At 39.0% G+C, this 18,678-nt stretch overlaps 1 protein-coding gene across 1 annotated transcript in view; it reads left to right on the forward strand.

The window, feature by feature from the left end:
* Nucleotides 1-17,511, forward strand: part of LOC113477701 — a 35,246-nt gene extending 17,735 nt beyond the window's left edge. Inside the window, 7 exon segments of the mRNA XM_026844190.1 lie at nt 1,756-1,948; nt 4,314-4,438; nt 7,227-7,430; nt 8,399-8,520; nt 9,524-9,706; nt 9,708-9,750; nt 17,320-17,511. Of these exon segments, the coding sequence (XP_026699991.1) occupies nt 1,756-1,948; nt 4,314-4,438; nt 7,227-7,430; nt 8,399-8,520; nt 9,524-9,706; nt 9,708-9,750; nt 17,320-17,511 (1,062 nt within the window).
* Nucleotides 17,512-18,678: the final 1,167 nt, after the last annotated feature.

Below are 18,678 nucleotides of genomic sequence, written 5' to 3' on the forward strand. Positions count from 1 at the left end.
GCTGGGTATTAACATTTTTTTATAGTCATAAGTGGTATTTAGAAGGCTTGGGTAATCTCTTTAAAATATGACTCTGAGAACACACGTGACAGGGAGAAAGTCTTCATTTCTTTTTGGTTTTGGTTTTGATTTGTAAGAACTCTCCAGTTTTTTAGTCACATGCCCCTTCTGCAGAATGCAGTAGTCTTGGCTGAGCTTTTAGGAGTGGGACAGAGCAGGAATCACCAGAAAAAAAAAAATTCAAGAGCTTGGAAGTGGAGACATTTCATTTAGTGTTCTACACAAGGATGACTGTAAACACAACTGAAAAATCTCTTCTGCCTGCCATGGTGAAGTCAGCCCAGTATTTGCTCAGTTATTTACCTAAATCAAATTGAATTTAATTCTTCTGTAAAGGGCTTTGATTTAACCTTTAGCAAATTCTGTATCCTGTTACTAAGAGCAGTAAGACAAATAATCTGTTCAGAAGAATAAGGAAAAGCAGAGAGTGTAGAAGACCATATCAAAAGAAGGAAAGAAATCTCTTTGACCAGGCTGATATGACATTATGTTCAAATTAGGCGTACATTTTGCAGGGCTGCCTCATTAACTTTATGGTAAAGAATGAATTCTGATCCAGCACAGATCTATGAAGCTGGCAAGGTGTTCTTCCCAATACGTTTAAATCTGACTAAGATTTCTATGACTAAACCAAATACCTTTTTCTTTCTTCCATCCTTTCTTTTAATAGAATTTGAGACATCCAGACACTATCAGGTAAAGTTTGGGTAGCTTTGTAAAGGCAGATATCAGAAGACCCAGTGAAAAGAGCAAGTCCCAATACACAGTGCGTCATTATTTGGCACTGAAGTGAGAACAAAGGTGCATTACATACCAGGAAATCATAAGGACAAAGAGTGGAAAATGAGGAGCTTGTGTATTTACTTGCTACCTTCTTACAAGAAGAACCATCTTTAAAGTCTTCTATGGCTATACCCCCATGCCAAGCGTTTACACTGGGAGATTAACTTCTGTAGTTATACACCTAGACATAAATGTGTGTAATTCCCTTTGTGGCATTCCTAGTCAAGAAACAGAATATTTTGAAAGCTAAGTCACTTCTGCTGACTGCAGTACTGCATTCTTGCCTGGGGTGTTACCAAGCTAACTAGTGACTCACTGCCAGGGTAGATGATTCTCTTTTAAAGACGCTGATTTTTTTTAGAAAAGTAACGTCATTGTTAAACTATTCTATGGAACAAGTGCTGATGTCACAGCTATTTGGGACATCAGTCAATGGGTGTTCCTTTTAATTAGTGCTAAAGTCTTTGTGTGTGCTTATCTCCAAATCTTGCAAGTGTAATTTACCCAAGAAGGCTACTTTGTATTTGAATATCAGGATTTAAGACACTTTTTGCCAAATTTGAGCTAAATTAGAAAAAGGGGAAAAGGTTCTACCTTAGTTCAAGAGCTAACCTTATTGTTTAGATGCCTTTTTGGTGGGTTCTGTGTATTTATATGCCTGAAGGATAAAGTAGGCACAATAGAAATTTCATACAATTTGTCTTACTCCATGGTAGTATAAGTGAACACACAGTGTAGGTGTTACCTGTAAAAAAAAAAATAATTTGGCAATATTTTATTTTATTGTTCTTTGCTCGTGACAAAATATCATGTTCCTAGGGCTGGTCCACACTTACATACATTGGTTATACAGAATTGCAATCCTTGCAGAACCCACTGCTTGTATCTCTGTGTTTCTTTTTCATGGCATAGGTCCACAGTGCTCAGTTCATGGAGTTTGCAGAGGTGGAAAACCATGACGACTTCCACACTAGTGAAGATGGATATATTCACACACAGGACCAGTAAGGTCTTTACATAATATATGATGTGGCTTTAGAGGACCTGAAGGAGCTTGAGAACCAGCTGCTGCTTGTGGCCAGCCAGTACATTGAGAAAGATAAAAGTAAGATACCTACGGGTCCAAAACACCTGTGATAATTTAGTTTGCTGTTTTCAAGGTAGGCCAATCCTATGACTTCTTGAATTGTTGCTGTACTTCTGCAGGACCAAGTTCTAACTGGATTTTTGGGATCCTTCTTTATCGTCCTAGTTAGCTAAGTGATGAATGTGTTGCAAAGACCTAACTGAGCATGTGGAACTGCTTGTCACATGTTGTCAATGTCACAGTTTTGCACTTATTCAGAGTTATAGTCATTAAAGTCATCCTGGAAGGGAAGATAACACAGAAGGGACATTTACTGATGTAGTTAAGTAATATAATGAGCAAGCACATCTTCAAGGCACAGAGTCAGAAAACAAAAATGTTATTTTTTTCTGAATGTCTTTTAATTAACGGATTGCTTTTTCTGCAGAACTAAATTTACCTCCCACCACTTTTAAACTTTTCTCAGCTGCAAATAAGAAGCTGCAAAGTATTTGATGTTCCAGACTTCCTTTTTTTCCTGCTGCTTTTTTTAATGGTAGGAACTGAGTTGAGACAGACTGTATTACAGATTTCTGAAAAGAGCAGCTGTACTTCTAGAACAGTGAGGAGGAAAAAGCTTGTAATTGTAGAAAGTATTGGGGAAGGGCCATTAGAAAACAGTGAATAACTGGCACAGACACGTATGATATTCAGAGAATTGCAAAAATTATCTCTTAAATCACTGGAATTACTTTCTATATTGATATGATAATGGTTTTGGTGTTTAAGCATGCTTCCTTAAAATTCAGTGTTCTGACAGAGAATGCAGGGCATAGCTGAGGATTAAGATGACCGGAAATCTTTACAAATCTGTGAATCCCTAAATGCCTGCTAGGACTTTCTTGGAAGTCACCTGAGGGTCCTCATTATGATCCTTCTTCTGGACATCTTTCATCTGAGGAGAGGCTGAGAGAGCTGGGACTGTTCTGCCTGGAAAAGGCTCAGGGGGGAGCTAATTAGTGTGTATGTATAGCTGGTGGGAGGGATAAAGAAGAGGGAGCCAGATCTTCTCAGTGGTCCCCACTGACAGGACCAGAGGCAATGGGCACAAACTGAAACACGTGAAATTCCATCTGAACACAAGAAAATACATTTTTACTGTGAGAGTGGTCAAACACTGGCACAGGTTGCCCAGAGACATTGTGGAGTCTTCATCCGTGGAGATATTCAAAACCTGACTGGTCACAGTCCTGGGTAACCCACCCTAGGTGACCCTGTTTGAGAGCAGAGGGTTGGTCTGGGTGACCTCTAGAAGTCCCTTACCACCTCAACCATTCTGTGATTTTGTCATGACAGGAGGTAGACTACTGGATGAGGTAGAGTGCTCTAGTAGTCTGGTATAGCATTTCTTGTGTTTATAGGTCACTTCATTATCATCCTCACACAGTAAAATTGGGGACTGGTCATGTCCTAGCTCCTTACACTCCTTGTTATGGTCCCTCTGTGTGTGCTGTGAACCCAAACACTTTCAACACTGACTTCACCACTGATCATGGACTTCAAAAAACTCTTGTTCAGCTTTTGAAAAACAAGATGCTTAAAGTCTGGAGCTGAAGAGTAGCTGCTGAAGCCTCTTCTATTTGTCCCATGGCTGATTTTTAACTCTGCAACTCTAAACATTTCAGATTCACTCTACTTGATAGATGAGTTATTGTAAAAATTACCTCTAATTTAGATAGTATCACAACCAAGAAACCAAAAGCATGATTTTTAAAGAGATTTATCATGGGCTGCTAGTGTAGAAACATTTGTAGAGATTTTTTTCCTTCCTTTACAGTCATTTTTAAGTTATGAAGAATGACTTTTCTAATAGCAAACCATCTGAAAAGAAAGTCCTCCCCTGGGTCTGCACTCTGCCCTGCTATATCTCTTTGTAAAATTTATCTCTGAGTAGTCTGTGCCACTTTTCTTTGATCTGAGAGTGAAGGTGATGTGGTGAAGAAGATCCCAACATGATTTGGTGCTATGAAAAATTAAGCTTCTCTTCCCTTTCCTCCTCTAGTTTTCTTGTGCTTTCTCTGGCTTTATCTCTTGATGTGGGCCTTTTGAACTCCAGCCATTGCACTTTATCTCAAGGAATATTTGTTAAAAGATGATGGAAGAGGTATGTTTAAACCAAATGCCTGGTGTGCTTATTCTTTGCATTGCAGAATACTCTGGGGCCCTCTGAAGCTTATGGGACTTGAAATCTTTTCCTGGCCTGGGGTTTCCTGGCAAGCAAAAACCACAACTCTCTGCTATAAATAAAAAAAAAAATTACCACAAGTCCTGGGACTCTAGGCATGTGGAAATCTCTCTGACACTGGCATCTACTTGTTTTCTACTTTTTGTTTTTTTGTCTTAGGCAATGTAGCTTGTGAGCAATTCAGTAGCAGCAACATCCGTGGCTGGGCACATGCTTCTGTGGCTCGATGTGCTATGCTGCTTGACCTCTGGACCTGTGAAACTGCTCTCTTGGAAAAAAAAAAAAATCAGGTACAGAAGATTTTCTTGGTCTGAAAACTGATTTGCAATCAGTTCAGGTTATGTAAGAGTCCCTTTCAACAGCATTTTCCGTTGTGTATTACACACAGATGCCAGAGCCAGGAACTGTGGGTGGTGGTATGGGTTTCAGATGCATTGGGAACATGGTGCTGGGCTGGGCGCAGAGGGTTGGAGCTGCTGAGTGCTGTGAGTTTGGTCCAAATGACCCCATGTAGTGGTTTTTGCAACAAGGGAGCAGAAATGCTCTTGTTGTCAGACAGCAGCCTCTGTAGCTGCTGTTCCAGGGGCTGGAAGCACTTCTGCAAAGCCTTGGGGAGAGTCACCCACCACTGGATAACTGGGAAAGATAACTGGGAAGGACCAGCCATCTCCAGAGCAAAACTGCAGAGTACATTGTGTCCCTCCTCGCATGCCAGGGAATGGAACAAATGCAGACTGGGAAGAATCAGGTCCAGCCCTGAGGAGACTGGGCTGCCAGGAAGTCCAAAATGCAAATTTTGTCTGTGGTCCAGGCTGTCCCTGATTTCAGGGGCTGGTGCAGGAAACCTTTTATGACTGTCATTAGAACTGTTCTCATTGCATCTTTTTGAAGCCCATGGAGGAGAGACTCAGTTGCAGGCTAGGCCCAGCATTTGGGTTACCCTTTGTCAGAGGGAACCAGAGAGATATTTTGTATGTTACAGCATAAAAAATAATCCATTTATTAATATAAACTATATATATATGATTCTATATAAATTTATTTCTTCTTTGTTAGTTGCTCCATTTGAGAAAAAAATGCCATGATATAATATGGAGTTAAAAAAACCTCAAATAAACCAACACTAAAAATGTTATTTGTAGCTTCACTGCTGCCTATCCCGTGGGCTTTCCCGTTCCTCTCTGATTCTAGTCATGTGTCTGTATTTTGCCATGGGACATGAAAGCATAGAGGGTTTCTGCCCAAAGACTTCAGTCTTGAAAGATGAAGATTATAGAAGTTCAGAGGAAGGGACCCAGAGGAACATGGTCAGTGTAGAAGCACTTGGAAGTGTATTCTAGGGAACTCACCAGTCCCAAGGACGATGCTGTGAGTTTCAAGAAGCAGAAAGGACCAGAGTCCACTTCAGAAGCAGGGAGAAATGGCACTAGTTGAGTTTGCCTTCACACAGTTGAAATGTTCTGTTCTTAGTCCTGGAGTTACACAGGGCAGCTCTCAAAACAGGAATGCTACAGGGTGTTAGGGAATCTCCTGTGTACTGGTGAAGAGGCTTTAGATAGAAAACCTTTTAAACTAAAACAGTTGTATGTAGTTTAGGAAATGTAAGGCCACTCTCCCATTTTCTTAAAGGCGCTTTGTGTGATGGAGCTATATAAAATACTAATTGCCTAGTTCACTGAGTTGCTGCTCTCATCCCAATAGACTGCTTTCCATTGCTGTATCATCATGCTACCTCTCTGAATCTACCTTTTATTTTTATCACAGGCCTTCTGTATAAGGAAACTTGCTTTTTTTTTTTTTTAAAAAGAAATCTCCCAGTAGAGAAGAATGAAACTTCTACAGCAACAATACACTAATTCTCTTTCAAAAACCATCAGAGAGTGTATTCTAGAACTATTCTCACAGCCTAAATCTCTAGGCAAGATTGAATGTACAGATGTGCTGTTGCTGGAGGTCTTCCACTTTTAGCTGAAATTAAATGGAAGAGGGTCTTGCTAGCTTCATTTCCAGCTGGGATAGAGTTCTTTCTGAATGAGGAAACAATAACCCTTTGTCCAGCAGCTGAGCCAGCTTAGTTTAGCCAATATAAAACTTACTTATGGCCTGTTGCTCAATCACACGGTCTTAGTTTCTTCCATAACAGTTCAGGTCAGGCAGGCCTAAATCAGAGAAACTGACTGTTTCCATTGAAATCTGAATTCTCCGCTACTGAGTTACCTTCTAAGTCCTTCTGCATCTTCCTCTTCCACAGTCTTCTGGTCTCAGTGGGAAAGTAATGTGGGTGCTTTTCCACTTCTGTGTCAATGTAAAAGAGCTAAATGTAAATCATTTCACACTGACGTGACTGATTTGTTCGAAAGCAAGACAATTAATATTTTCAATCCTCTAATTGCCATCTGACCCGAAAGTACTACAATATCACCTCGAGAGTTCACATGCTGTCATGCCTGGCACATTTGGTTTTCAGTTCTAAGCTGTGGGTATTTGTAATTACAAATTTTATTTAAATAAACTTTATAGCTATTCTTGGTAGAGGAGCCTGAAGAGAACATGTACCTTTGTACATCTTTAATTTAATCTTCAATTAATTTGGAGTTTCTCAAAAAAATGTAAAGTAACTGTGACAGTCATTGCCAAATGAGATAACGGAGAGTCTTTGATGAGTCTACTAGGGGAAATGGAGTTTTTCAAAGGTATGAAACTAGTATATGTGGTGGAAAAGAAACAGAAAATGGATTAGATGTGGAAAGATGTAGGTGTTTTTCAAGTAGTAAGTGCATTGCCTTGTTACTTTTTTAAAGGAAAAATGTGTATAATAAAAAAATCTTTATACTTCAGTAGAAAAAAACCCGATGTTATCTATGCAAGATTTGGAAGAAATTTATCCTGTGGGCTGTTTATTCTATGTTCTGTTCTTGAGCCTTCTGATGGAACATGGAGTAATCCTGTGCCAGAAACAAGATGCCATACTGGGTTTGATACAGGCGGCAACCTCCATTTTCAGAAATCTCTTCTCAACAAAGTGAATATTTGGGTGAATAAACATTTCTAATGCGCTTCTGAATATCTCTTCAACTTCTAGATGTTTACTTCGACGCTTACCAACATGCTTTGGATCCAGAGGAAAGATTTGCTTTGGCCCAAGCAATAATGGACATCATGCATAAACGTCCACAGCTTGATCTCAAGCTTGACTATTTTGTCAACGCCTACGAAAATGAATGCTTCTGTTTACAACTTCACCTCCAACTGCTGAGGGACATAGTAAACCAACAGGTAAGTAGAATTGACACTATATCCATCTTGGGGAAGTAGGAGGTGAAATCTGGAATGAGAAGGTTTTGTAATAGCCTGCATGTGTTTATACTGTTAAGATAGGTCACTACTAATTTAACAGTGAATTCTATGGATGCCTTGTAAGTTGAAGACCTGAAGCTCAAGAGCAGAAAGCTATCATCTAATCAACATCAGGAAGAAAACATTGGAAAGATTGCACAGCTTCCTATGTCATGTTAAAACCACATCTGCTACCATTTAAGACAATTAGAAATAATAGTTGAGAGGTGTGGAATATAAATACAATTTTAATCTATATTTGTTCTGTAATGCAGTGGATAAGGAACCAGTCCTGTTTATAGTAAGAGAGAAGGGACTTTAAAAAGAGTATAAAGAAAGTTTTCACTTTAAAGTGCACTTTGAAAAGCAGTATATTTCCGATAGCTGTAAATTCCTGTGCTAATAAATAAAGCACAACATTTAAAATCCTTGCATTTTTCCTCTGGTTTAAAAATCTGCCTCAGCTTTACTGTGTATCCTGCCACAAGATATTTCCTTTCTCTGAGCTTTGATTTCAGAGGCTGCAAGTTGGAAGTTTAATTAGCTAACCTTCATGACTTGGCTTTTAGTCCACAAGCAGAAGTTTGGGTTTCAGCACAAGAGGCTCCTGTTGTGCTGCTGTTGCCACTAATGCTACTATATTGCTAGGAATAAAAATGAACTGTTATCAGTATTGTTGGAGCTCGAATTTTGTTCTGAAGGAATATGAAAGATTCAAAATAATTTTAGCAGGAATAATTCAACTAGAGTGGGTACATATATAATTGACTTCAAAATTTATATATATATATATAAATAGAATTTTTTGCAGCTTATGTTTAATTGAAGAATAGTTGGGTTTGCCTTGATTTCTATCTGTGTGTGAATTTTACTGGCCAATGTCACTCGTGTTTATTGCTGAGTTTTAGATAGATGCCCAGAGGGAATACGTCCACAAGATTTGGCGGGAAGGTCAGAGAGGTGGCATTGGTGAATTTGGACTTCCTTATAATATAATTACTAAGCAGCTTATCTCTCTTAACACTAGCCGGTGAGTAATTACACAGTTTTGTTTTTCTAGAAAGTACCTGTTTCTGTTCTAATTTCTGTGATTGATTGTAAAAATTTGGGATCCTGCACCTGAAAATAAGACTATTTGAAAAACTGACAGGCTTAAGGTGAATCAAGCAACAGATAAATGTCCTGTGCTATTTAGATGGGCAGAAAAACATTTAAGGAACAGAAGTAATTCCTCTCCAACTGCCTTTGCACTGCACTTCCATGACAGTGGATGTAATACTTGTATCTTGCAGTGCACTGGGACATTAATATTCCCATGGGTACAAACTATTAAACATTAATGATGAAAGTGGGTACTGAGGTTAGCTTCACTTTAGAATGGCTGCATCAGTATCCTGACCTGGCTTCACAACTTCCACTGCCTTTTGGACACAGTCTATTACTCTTTTCTAGTACAACTGTCTGCCTGGATGTGCATGTACTCTGTTATCACATGTGGACTATTACGTGCAGAGCAGACCTGCCACGTGTTCCCCATGCTGCATCTGTGCAGCGCTGTGGGTTATGTGAAGGGTTTACATAGCAGCTAATACACCCCCAGAAGCCAAGAGCTCCTTTGCCGCTGGTCCCTTCTGGTTTCCTGCAGCTGTCTCAAACCCCTTGGCCCTCTTCCTCCCCTGACACACATTTGGATTTTGTGTTGGTTATCTGAGGGCTTATTTTCAAGTGCAGATGGTTTTAATGGGAGGGTATAATAGACATGTAAATGCAGTACATGTCAGCTAATGAAAGAGAATTTAAAACATTTTCTGTTTTCATTAGCAAATGAGACTACTTAGATGTGTTCCAACATAATTACGTTTATTAAGGCTTCAGTTCTATTTTCAGATCTAATGATTGATTTCTGATGTGCACTAAAGTCATTGCAATTAATTATTGCAAATTAAGCAATTGCAAGGTTTCTTTATATATACAATTTATAAAAGCCTTATTTGAGAGCTATTTATTCTTTCTTTGTTTTTGTTGTTTTTAAGTCCTACTTTGAAGAACATTTATTTGCTGGAGTTTTACCCTTCTCTTGGTCTGATGTGCTTGATCCCCAAAGCTCTTCAGTATATCTACCAGGAATTCTACAGCATCTGCAGACCAAAAACAGCCAGTAAAGCAAGCAATCTAGAAAAACAAGTACTTCAGCTAGTAGTTGATGAGTGGCTAACTGGAAAAAACAGAAACTTTGTACAGCTCTCAGATTCAAAAAGATGTAAGTTCCATTTTTATATTAGTAATGACTCTTTAAAGCACGATGACCAAGAGTGTCATCTTGCTAGTTCATTTACACTTGATGGTTAAAGTTCTAGCCATGTGATTCTTAATTCAATTATTTGCTTATGGTTTGTGAAGATCCATTCCATCCACCTTTAAAAAAAGATTTTTTAATGTAAATAAACAGAGAAAGGTAGAACACTTGATCTCATGCCAGTGTAAAGTAGGAAGAATCAGTTTAATGAGAAGGAAAATATACACACTTAAACTGACATGAGATCATGTCAAGTCTTCAGGTTTTGTTTGTGTGTGTCTACAGTCTGCAAAAAAGAAAAAAGACTGGACATTAAAGCAAATGTTGTTATAGGTGGAACCGGTTATTACTGTAATGTCCACCATTTCCTGGTGTAGGACTCTGAATTTGGTTGGCTATAATTTTGATAAATGCTAATTATTGTGAATGAAATTATTGATGCTGGATGTCTCTATCAGGTTATTTTTTTTTTAAATGGAAAATAAATTATTTTATCTGTTTTCCCTATAAGACTGTGATACAGCTATGCTTTGGAGCATTACATTTCAAGTTTGGGGAGGCTCATTAAGTAGTGATATGCTGTGCTTTCATTCCTGCCAAGTTTGGCCAGTGTAAACTAAATTAAAATACGTTATTGCAACATGTTCAGTAGGAAGAGATTATCTGAAGTTTCTGTGTGCCCTGGTATATCTGTAACCTGTGGCAAATCAGGACTTTCCACTGTCCCTTCAATAATAGCTCTGGTCTAAGTGATCCATGTTTAATTTGGCTCTATGCACTGAAAGTGAGTGCAAGTTGCTGTTAGCCTGCACTGTCACTCATGTTGCCTTCACTGGAGGCAGCGGAGGAAGCGGGCTGAGCAGATTGCAGGGGAGACATGGCAGCTCCATTACTGGAGCATGAGCTGGGCAGGAGCACAGAGAAAATACAGCTGTCTCAGTAAGTGGGATGGCAGCCAGTATATAGGAATGAAGACTGGGGTAGATGAAAAGCTGGGAGACAGAGACTAGGACTAAGACCCAGCACGTTCCTTCCTTTGGAAGACGAAGATATGTGGAAAAAAGTGCACTGCAGATTGGGGCTGGGACAAGAAGGCACCTCAGGTGGGGGTGGAGGGTTGTGAATGGTTTGGTAAAGAGAATAGATCAAGTTATGCAAAAGCACTTATAACAGGACTTGTAGGGAGTAGGGGTGAAAATTAAAAGTTTGAGGCATGGAGACAACTGGTTAGATGAACTGGCCTAGAGCAAAACCTAAGAATTACTTGTCCATCATCTCTCTGCTGCCAATAAAATCCACTGACAGTGTTCCACTACTTTGTTGTCTACTGCAGATCACAAACAATTCTTTGCTTTTTGAATTTTAAATCCTAGAAGTCAGCAGCAGAGTTCTGTGATGAGTCTTGCAGTTATTCCACTGCTGTTGCCAAGGGGTAAAGGGAAAGGTTTTGTTGTGTTTACCCATTCCTTTTCCTCCAAAAGAAGCTGTAGATGAGACAAACACATGCAAGCAGGCAATGTTTAGAAGATGCTAAGGCTGTAAAAGTCTGACATTTAAATTTTAGGAAATTTACTTTTGCTGCAGCAGATTTAATTTGGTTTCCTATTGCATAGGCATGATGATGCAGTCTCTACATGATCACATATTATTTTTCTTTATGACTTGGTGTGCTAAAATCAACATTTCTGTCCTTCCTGGGCTGCTCTTTTTGTGACCTTGTACCTCATTCTTTCATGTTTTTCCAGTCCTTCACTAGGGACAGTTTTACCCCCATCTGACTTCCTAAGCATCTTTCAACTTCATAATAAACAAATAACCCAAGGGTGAGGTACAGATGCTGCCAGCTTGGGCACAGGTGATTTTCCTATGTAGAAATATCAGAGGCCGTATAAAAAGAAAAGTGAATTCTGGAATTACAAGACTAAATGATCCCTGGGAAGCTGTGAGATCTTTCTTGCTCACCCCAAGCCAGGATCAGCTAGACTTATGTTATTCCCATGAGATAAATAGCTGACCTGTTCTTAAACACATCATGTGATAGAGTTTTTCAAGCAGTCTGTTGTAGTGTTTTAGTACTTCACCAGCTTCCCTTTAGCAAGTTCTCTTTAAAGTCTAACACAGGTGTGCCTTGCTACAGCCTAAGCTTGGAAGTAGGGAAGGTGCTATTCTCCTTGCAGCAGCTCTGTGAAGAAGCACATAAAGATGGGTTGTCCTGTCCCACCCATCCAGAGTCATAGAATTACAAAAGCACATTTGGGAAGAGGGACAAAATAAAAAATTGCACAACTTCTGACACTTAACTTTGGGGTGTTGCTTTTCAACCTTTTTTTTTTTTTTTTTTTTTCAGTGTAGCTGTGACGGTGTAGCAAATGGCAGGTGTTGAAATCTAGACTTTTATTACTAATAACTGCATGGCTGGGTTCAGATTTCCTCATGGTCTGTGTGATTCACTGGTCATAAGCAGCAATATGTGAAGCCGTTCAGCTATAACAGTGGCCACATCTATCCCATCTGACATCATGGGATGAGCAGGGTGGTACAGCTGTGTAAGTGTGACAGGAGCATCTTCTGCACAGAGAGCCAGGAGTTGCTCTCGCCCCCACTTCCACAGCACAACAATCAATGAACCATTTACTTCTTTATAGCTCTCCACATTACCAAGATGCACCTTCTGAAAATTTTTATTTCCTGGGGTTTCTGCTCTTTTGGAGGCTTCCACCATCACAGTAGAAAAGGGTCCAGCTTTGCCAAGTTAGCTGACCATATGGGTTTGCTGTCCCCAGTTTGGGAGCATCATACATACAGTGGCATGTGTGCTGGGATCTGCACGCTCTTTAGAGGAGGAATGGCCTCAGCTAGTAATAAATAAACCAAGTTACACAGCCCCTCCTTTGAAGAGGTGTCTATATCTGAAAGACTTCTGAATGTTGATTATAATAAAAAAGGCAAATATCTTGTGTTAGATATAGAAAATAAATAAAATAAACTTTGTTAAGTCCTTCAAGTAAAGCCACAGGTTTATAGATTCAGTGTCTTTACCTTTGAAGCAAGTGGCAAAACAGCAGTGTATTTTTAGGGGTGAGGATAGATAAGGGTGGGCATAAATCTGACCTTACATATGTTACATATGTTACATATGTTACAAATCAGAAGCCACTCCAGTCATGATTTACTCCAGAAAAAGAAAAAGGAGAATGGTCCCCTAAAGTATTTAAAGATCTTTCTTTTCCGTATGTAAATGATTTATCAGTTTCTTTTTTTTTTTTTTCCCTTTCTTTGCAGTTATTTGCTGAGGTACTCATGGAAGACCCTGTGATGGTACAAGAGATTGCTTTGTCACTATTAGAGGTGGGAACAGATGAAAAAAAAAGAAGACAGTCAGAGAAAAACAGCTCTTTATCCTGGATTCCTTCTCCACACTCCTGGAGCTTGCCACGCTCTGCCATCAGCTGATAGAGGCAGTGGTGGAGAGTGCACATTTAGCCAGGTTAGTGGGTCAGTACTGCTGTTTGAGCTATGGTGACCTCAGAGAGGTGTGGTTTGTAGAGAAAAAGTAACTTATTTTAAATAGACACTTACTGTAGCTGGGAAAAAAAAAAAAAAAAAAAAAAAAAAAAAAAAACTGCATCTGTGTTGTGGGAGAGATGTTTGCTTGTTACATGGAGATGGAGTCTACCTGGGGTTTGCAGATGTTCATTAGTTTCAAAAGTTGAGGTCATGCTGCTCCTCAAAGCTTAACAGGAGAGACCCTTTCCTAAAATACCTAAATTTTGTCAAAAGGAGGAGCAGGAGGAATTCGTTGATCAAATGAATAGAAAGATGCCTCCTTCTTCAGTTTTACACAGAGGATTGTTTTAAGCTGCCTTCTTATGAAGAGTAGTGCAATAAAGGCACAAAAGAAGTACAGACTTTGTTCACTACCAGAGGTAGGAAAGCATAAAAATTGTTCTAGCTATGCTGATTGTTACAACGATAATGAAATCATCTGCAGGAGGGAAGTCAGTGTCATGCATTTATGGAGTTACCAGCTGGAGGAGATGACAATTTGTACAGGAAGACAAAGATAAGGACTGAGATAATGGAGAGACTACAAACGGTAGTGTTGAACTACTGGCTTGGAGGCAGGTTACTGGTGAAATTCCTATTGTACAGCTCCATATTTCTTGACATTTTTATTAATGATTTCTACAGAAAACATAAGAGAGTGTTATTAAATTCAGTACATTATAGTGCTGGCAGATACGGAAAATAAATAGAATATCTTACAGGAAGAACTCACGGTTCTAAGGACTGGAGGAGTAGCGATAAGCATCAATAACACAAAGCTTAAGGTTATGCATAGTAATAGGAAATTCTCCTGTGAACTTTGAGCTTATTAGTTGGAGAAAGAATTGGGTGTGTAGCTGGTCATGGGATGGTTGTAAACTGCCAACATATTGCAACACTGAGGGGAGGAAAACCATTATATCTCACTGTGAATCAGGCAGTGAGTTCTGTAACCAGTAAAGAGAGGGAGAATTGATGCTGTGTACGTGATTCTGGTGAGGCCTCACCTGGATTATTAAGTGTAATTTGGAGATTTGTGTTCAGGCAAGATAAATTCAGATTGCAATGGGAGCAGAGATGATCTAATAGCATGCTGAGGGGAAACAGAGAATGCATTTTACAAAGGCAAATGAAATATCTTGACTTATTTATCCTAGCAAAATGAAGGCTGAGAGAAGATAAGATTGTTCTCTATAAATACACCAGGAAGATAAGCACCAGGAATGAAGAGGACCTATTTAAGCTAAAGACCAATTTTGGCAGCAGAACAAATGCATTTAATCACTATGAGTAAATTTAGGCTAGAAATTAAAAGGGGATTTCTAAGAATCAGACAACGGAGTTCTGGAAGGAAAAGAGCAAAGAGTAGAAAACTATCAGTTTTAAAATGGGGCTTGATTAATTTATGAAATGGATTTGTGGGACATGATTGCTTGCAATAGCAATGATGATTGTGTAGGACAGGTGACATTCCAGTCATGGTTTTTCTTTGTCTTAACCCTTTCCCTAGCTTTCTTCTTGAAAATTACAGTCCATATCAAAAAGTCAGCAGCATTTATTTTCAGCAGCTGAAAACCTAGACATCTTTAAGACATGTGAGTCATGGTCATTCAGCTTAGTTTGGTGGAAAACCTAATTTTCTGTCACAACTCATTTCCATTAAAGTAGGAACTTCTTGAACAGCTATAAATTGATATCTGGAACTTTCTTGGGCAAACTAACAAACCAGTTAATTTACTTCAACTCAAGCAATTTCATGAAGCAAGAAGGTCTCCTGTCTTAGCAAATTGTGTTTCTCGTTTGGATACTCAGATTTCTAATAAAATACACATTCTAGTTAAACTTCTTCCACTGGGGTTGAGATAACTCTCTGTGTTCCTTCACTCATACACATACACATACACACATACATTTTCTGGTAATTAATAAGGGGTAAGGTTACACTGCAACTTTTCACTTAGCTAAAAAATCAATATCCAATCACCTTTTTTCATGAAACCTGGAGGAATTAAATATCTTTGAAGCCCTGTCTCTGTGTCAGATTTCATTAATATTCACCAAATGATTTATCCAGAGGATAGAGATGAGCAGACTGGATCATCACATGGATGCATTTCTTTTGGGAACAAGGCTATGAGGATATACTCATCTGAGGTTTTATGCTTAGAAATCCCAGAAAAGTATCAGTAAATTGTCATTTTCCAGGATGGGAAGTCAGTGGAAAGTTATGACAAAAAGTAAGAGTTCATGATGTGTATGTAAGGTCATTAAGCATAACATATCTTAATAGAAGATGGTTAAGTCTAAATACCAGTATAAATGTATATAGTTTGTTCAGTGTGACATTTTGAGGGGCTATTTTTACCTCTTCTTTTGATGTGATGAAATTCACAGTTCATTGTAATATGAACTGTTAGACACTCGGGTTCAGACTGAAACATCAGAAAAATTAGTAAACTTTTTTCCTGCCATGAAGAGTAAAATGAAGTGAGTGCACCCACAGTTTTGGATTCCTCTACCTCATACCATAGTTTCTATCAGACTTCTGGGGGGGCATCTGCCAGAATTATTCCCGTTACTTGCCTGTCTCTCCATTACCAGAGTGGAAGGTCATTCACATCTAAAATACACATTTATGTTGTATGTACTGTTCCTTACAGACCTTGTTGCTTCTCTTTGCTCCTCACTGTTCCTCAGTATTCATCTTCTTCCATCTGATGAAAAGGGACACCCTTTGGTAGAATAATAGAGCTAGACAGTGCAGCTTTAATCTGAATTTTGCTTGTATCTAGTTGTTTGACACAGTCATCTTTTTAATATTTTTTTCTATTTTTTCCCTTTGCTCAGTATTAATAATAATGATTTATGTGCTGATGTCTGTTCCATACAGGCTATTATATGTCTATGCTAGTCAACTAAGAGAGCAACAGAGAGCTCTTTGTTTTAAGACCTTAGAGTTGATTTTGACTGTGCTCCATATGATTATTAGTTCATGCTCATGGTGTCTCTCATATATTATTTTGTCTCCTCCCCTCGTCTTTCCCTTTCTTAGCAGGCAGGGAATGCTATCTGATTTTAAAGGACAAAGACCTATGTCTTGTAGGTCTTACTTGTGTCTTGATCACATTCTCATGACATAGCTTCTCTGTGACCTGATTTCTTGACTGCTAAAACATCTGCCTTAGATGTTAGGAGGAAGCAAGGGAGTATCTTATTCCTTTGCAGTCTGTATCAAAAGGTCAAATTATTTCTTTTTAACATCTTACACTACATGAGAAGAGCCATCACAGGCCAGATCAGTGTTACTCTGCTCTTGCTCGTGAAGGAGTGCAGGGACAGATCTATAGGGAGGAAATATAAAAAGCAAGACGGTGCCCAACTTCTGACATTTGACGCTTTAGAGATTTCCTGAGCTAGTGGTCACATCTAGACCATGTGTTTACTGTCTGCTGATGAACTCTCCTTATAATTTGTTATACTGGGGAGGTTGTATTGGGGTTGTGTCATACTGGGGCTTTCTAGAATAAATATTTCTTAAGTTATGAAATCACTGTTTTAATGGTAAGAATGTGTATGAGCTCTGTTTGTCTATTGAGGCTTCCTGTCTGGTAGTCAGACCTCTTTCCAATTTCTAGTCTAAAATAATATTCTTCACCTCTCTGCCAAATGCAGTCCTTTCTAAATGGGAACATTTAGGATATTTCCCTTGATTTTCCCTTATGACATTGTAGACTTGCAACTTAGTGTCTTTTGTTAGTAAGCGCTGACTTTGTCAATTGAATAGGTGATAGTAAGCAACCATCAGTTACCTGGTTACATTTGTTTGCTTTGTATCCATCATACTATTTCAGATGCCAAGAAATGTTTTAAGTTGAATGCAGATACCTCATTGAAATTAACCTGATGGATGTAGGTTTCTAGATATGTACTGCCCACAGCAGGAAGAAAGTTAATTTTTCAAATGCATCCATGTGGTTTTGTTTCTAGGTTCTAAAAGCTTTTGCAATGGAAGCAGGTTTTGGGGAGTTCCATTTGTATCTGAGGCCTGTGCTGTTTGAATCCGCATCTCATAGGGAGAAAGCAGACCATGTCCCACCAGTATTCATTACATCTCTCCTGGAAGATGGCAGCTGTGTTGACAGGTTGATGGAACTTTTCTTTGTGTTTCACAGGGCATAATCTCTTCAGATTGGATGGGATCAAACCTTTAGTCTGCTTAGGCTCACATATAAACCACAAAAACTTCAGTGTGTAAAATACATAAAATTACTCAGGCAGAAAATTTAAAATGCTGCATGATTTGTGCCTTTTTCATATAGAGTCTGGGATTGAATATTGCCAATTTAAAGCTGTTGAGCAGTGAAAGAGAGGAGACACTGAATTTGTGTGGAATGCTGGCAATTTTGGAATGAAAGTGCATTTTCTTTCAAAGTGAAGGATGTCTAACAGGTCTGGCCTGAAAGTGATTGCCCCAAACTCCATAGGTAGCAAAATGGGACCTCAGAAACGGTTGTGAATAAACTCTTAATTCTGTGCACAAAGAAAGCTTATTCTCTTAAGAGTTATACTGCACTTCATGAAGTGGCATCTTTGACCTTTGTCACTCAGTGTCACTGAGTGACTACTGGACCCAATCTCTGCACAAGGAAAAGGCTATTTATTATCATCCCTTTTCCTCTGGGGAAAGTGACTGGAACAAGTAGATTTTTCAGTTGCAGTGATAGACTCTTTGAAGAGTTGGTAAATATGTGTGTGTATACACATACATAAATACAACCAATTGTGTCTGTGTTTGTGTGTATTTCAGATCAAGGTTTAGGAGGAAGAAAGGAAACATCCTGTGAATTCTCTTACTGGATTCAGGGAGGGCATCCTGTCAGTTGTTACCTATGGCTAACATGGGCAGCAGGGCTCCCTTCCAACCTGGACATCTACCACCTGCAGCCCAGTACTGTTGTGTGCATCCTAGTCATTTGCCTACACCCTAACCCTACACCCACCCTGCTGTGAAAGTTGGGCTGTTCCAAATGAGTTTAGCAATTGCAAGCAACCTGGAATGAAACTTCAGCTGCTGATTGAATTGGGTCAGTGAAGGACATCAGACCCCAGAAGACAGTACAGCAGCACAGAAAAACACATTAGAAACCAAGTCTTGAAACAAGGCATGATTAAACTGAACAGGCATATTTTTCACTGATTTAGACTAAGCTCATCTAGGAGATGCTAATGAATCATTGTAATGTCAACCACAAAACATCATGGGATATATTCTTTTTCTTACAGAACTACTTCTGAAAACTAAAGCAACATCCTAAATTAGGGACTAGAGTGTCCAATTCCATTATG

Source organism: Athene cunicularia (genome assembly GCF_003259725.1).
Source record: "Athene cunicularia isolate RWA chromosome 3 unlocalized genomic scaffold, athCun1 chr3_part1, whole genome shotgun sequence".
Taxonomy (NCBI): domain Eukaryota; kingdom Metazoa; phylum Chordata; class Aves; order Strigiformes; family Strigidae; genus Athene; species Athene cunicularia.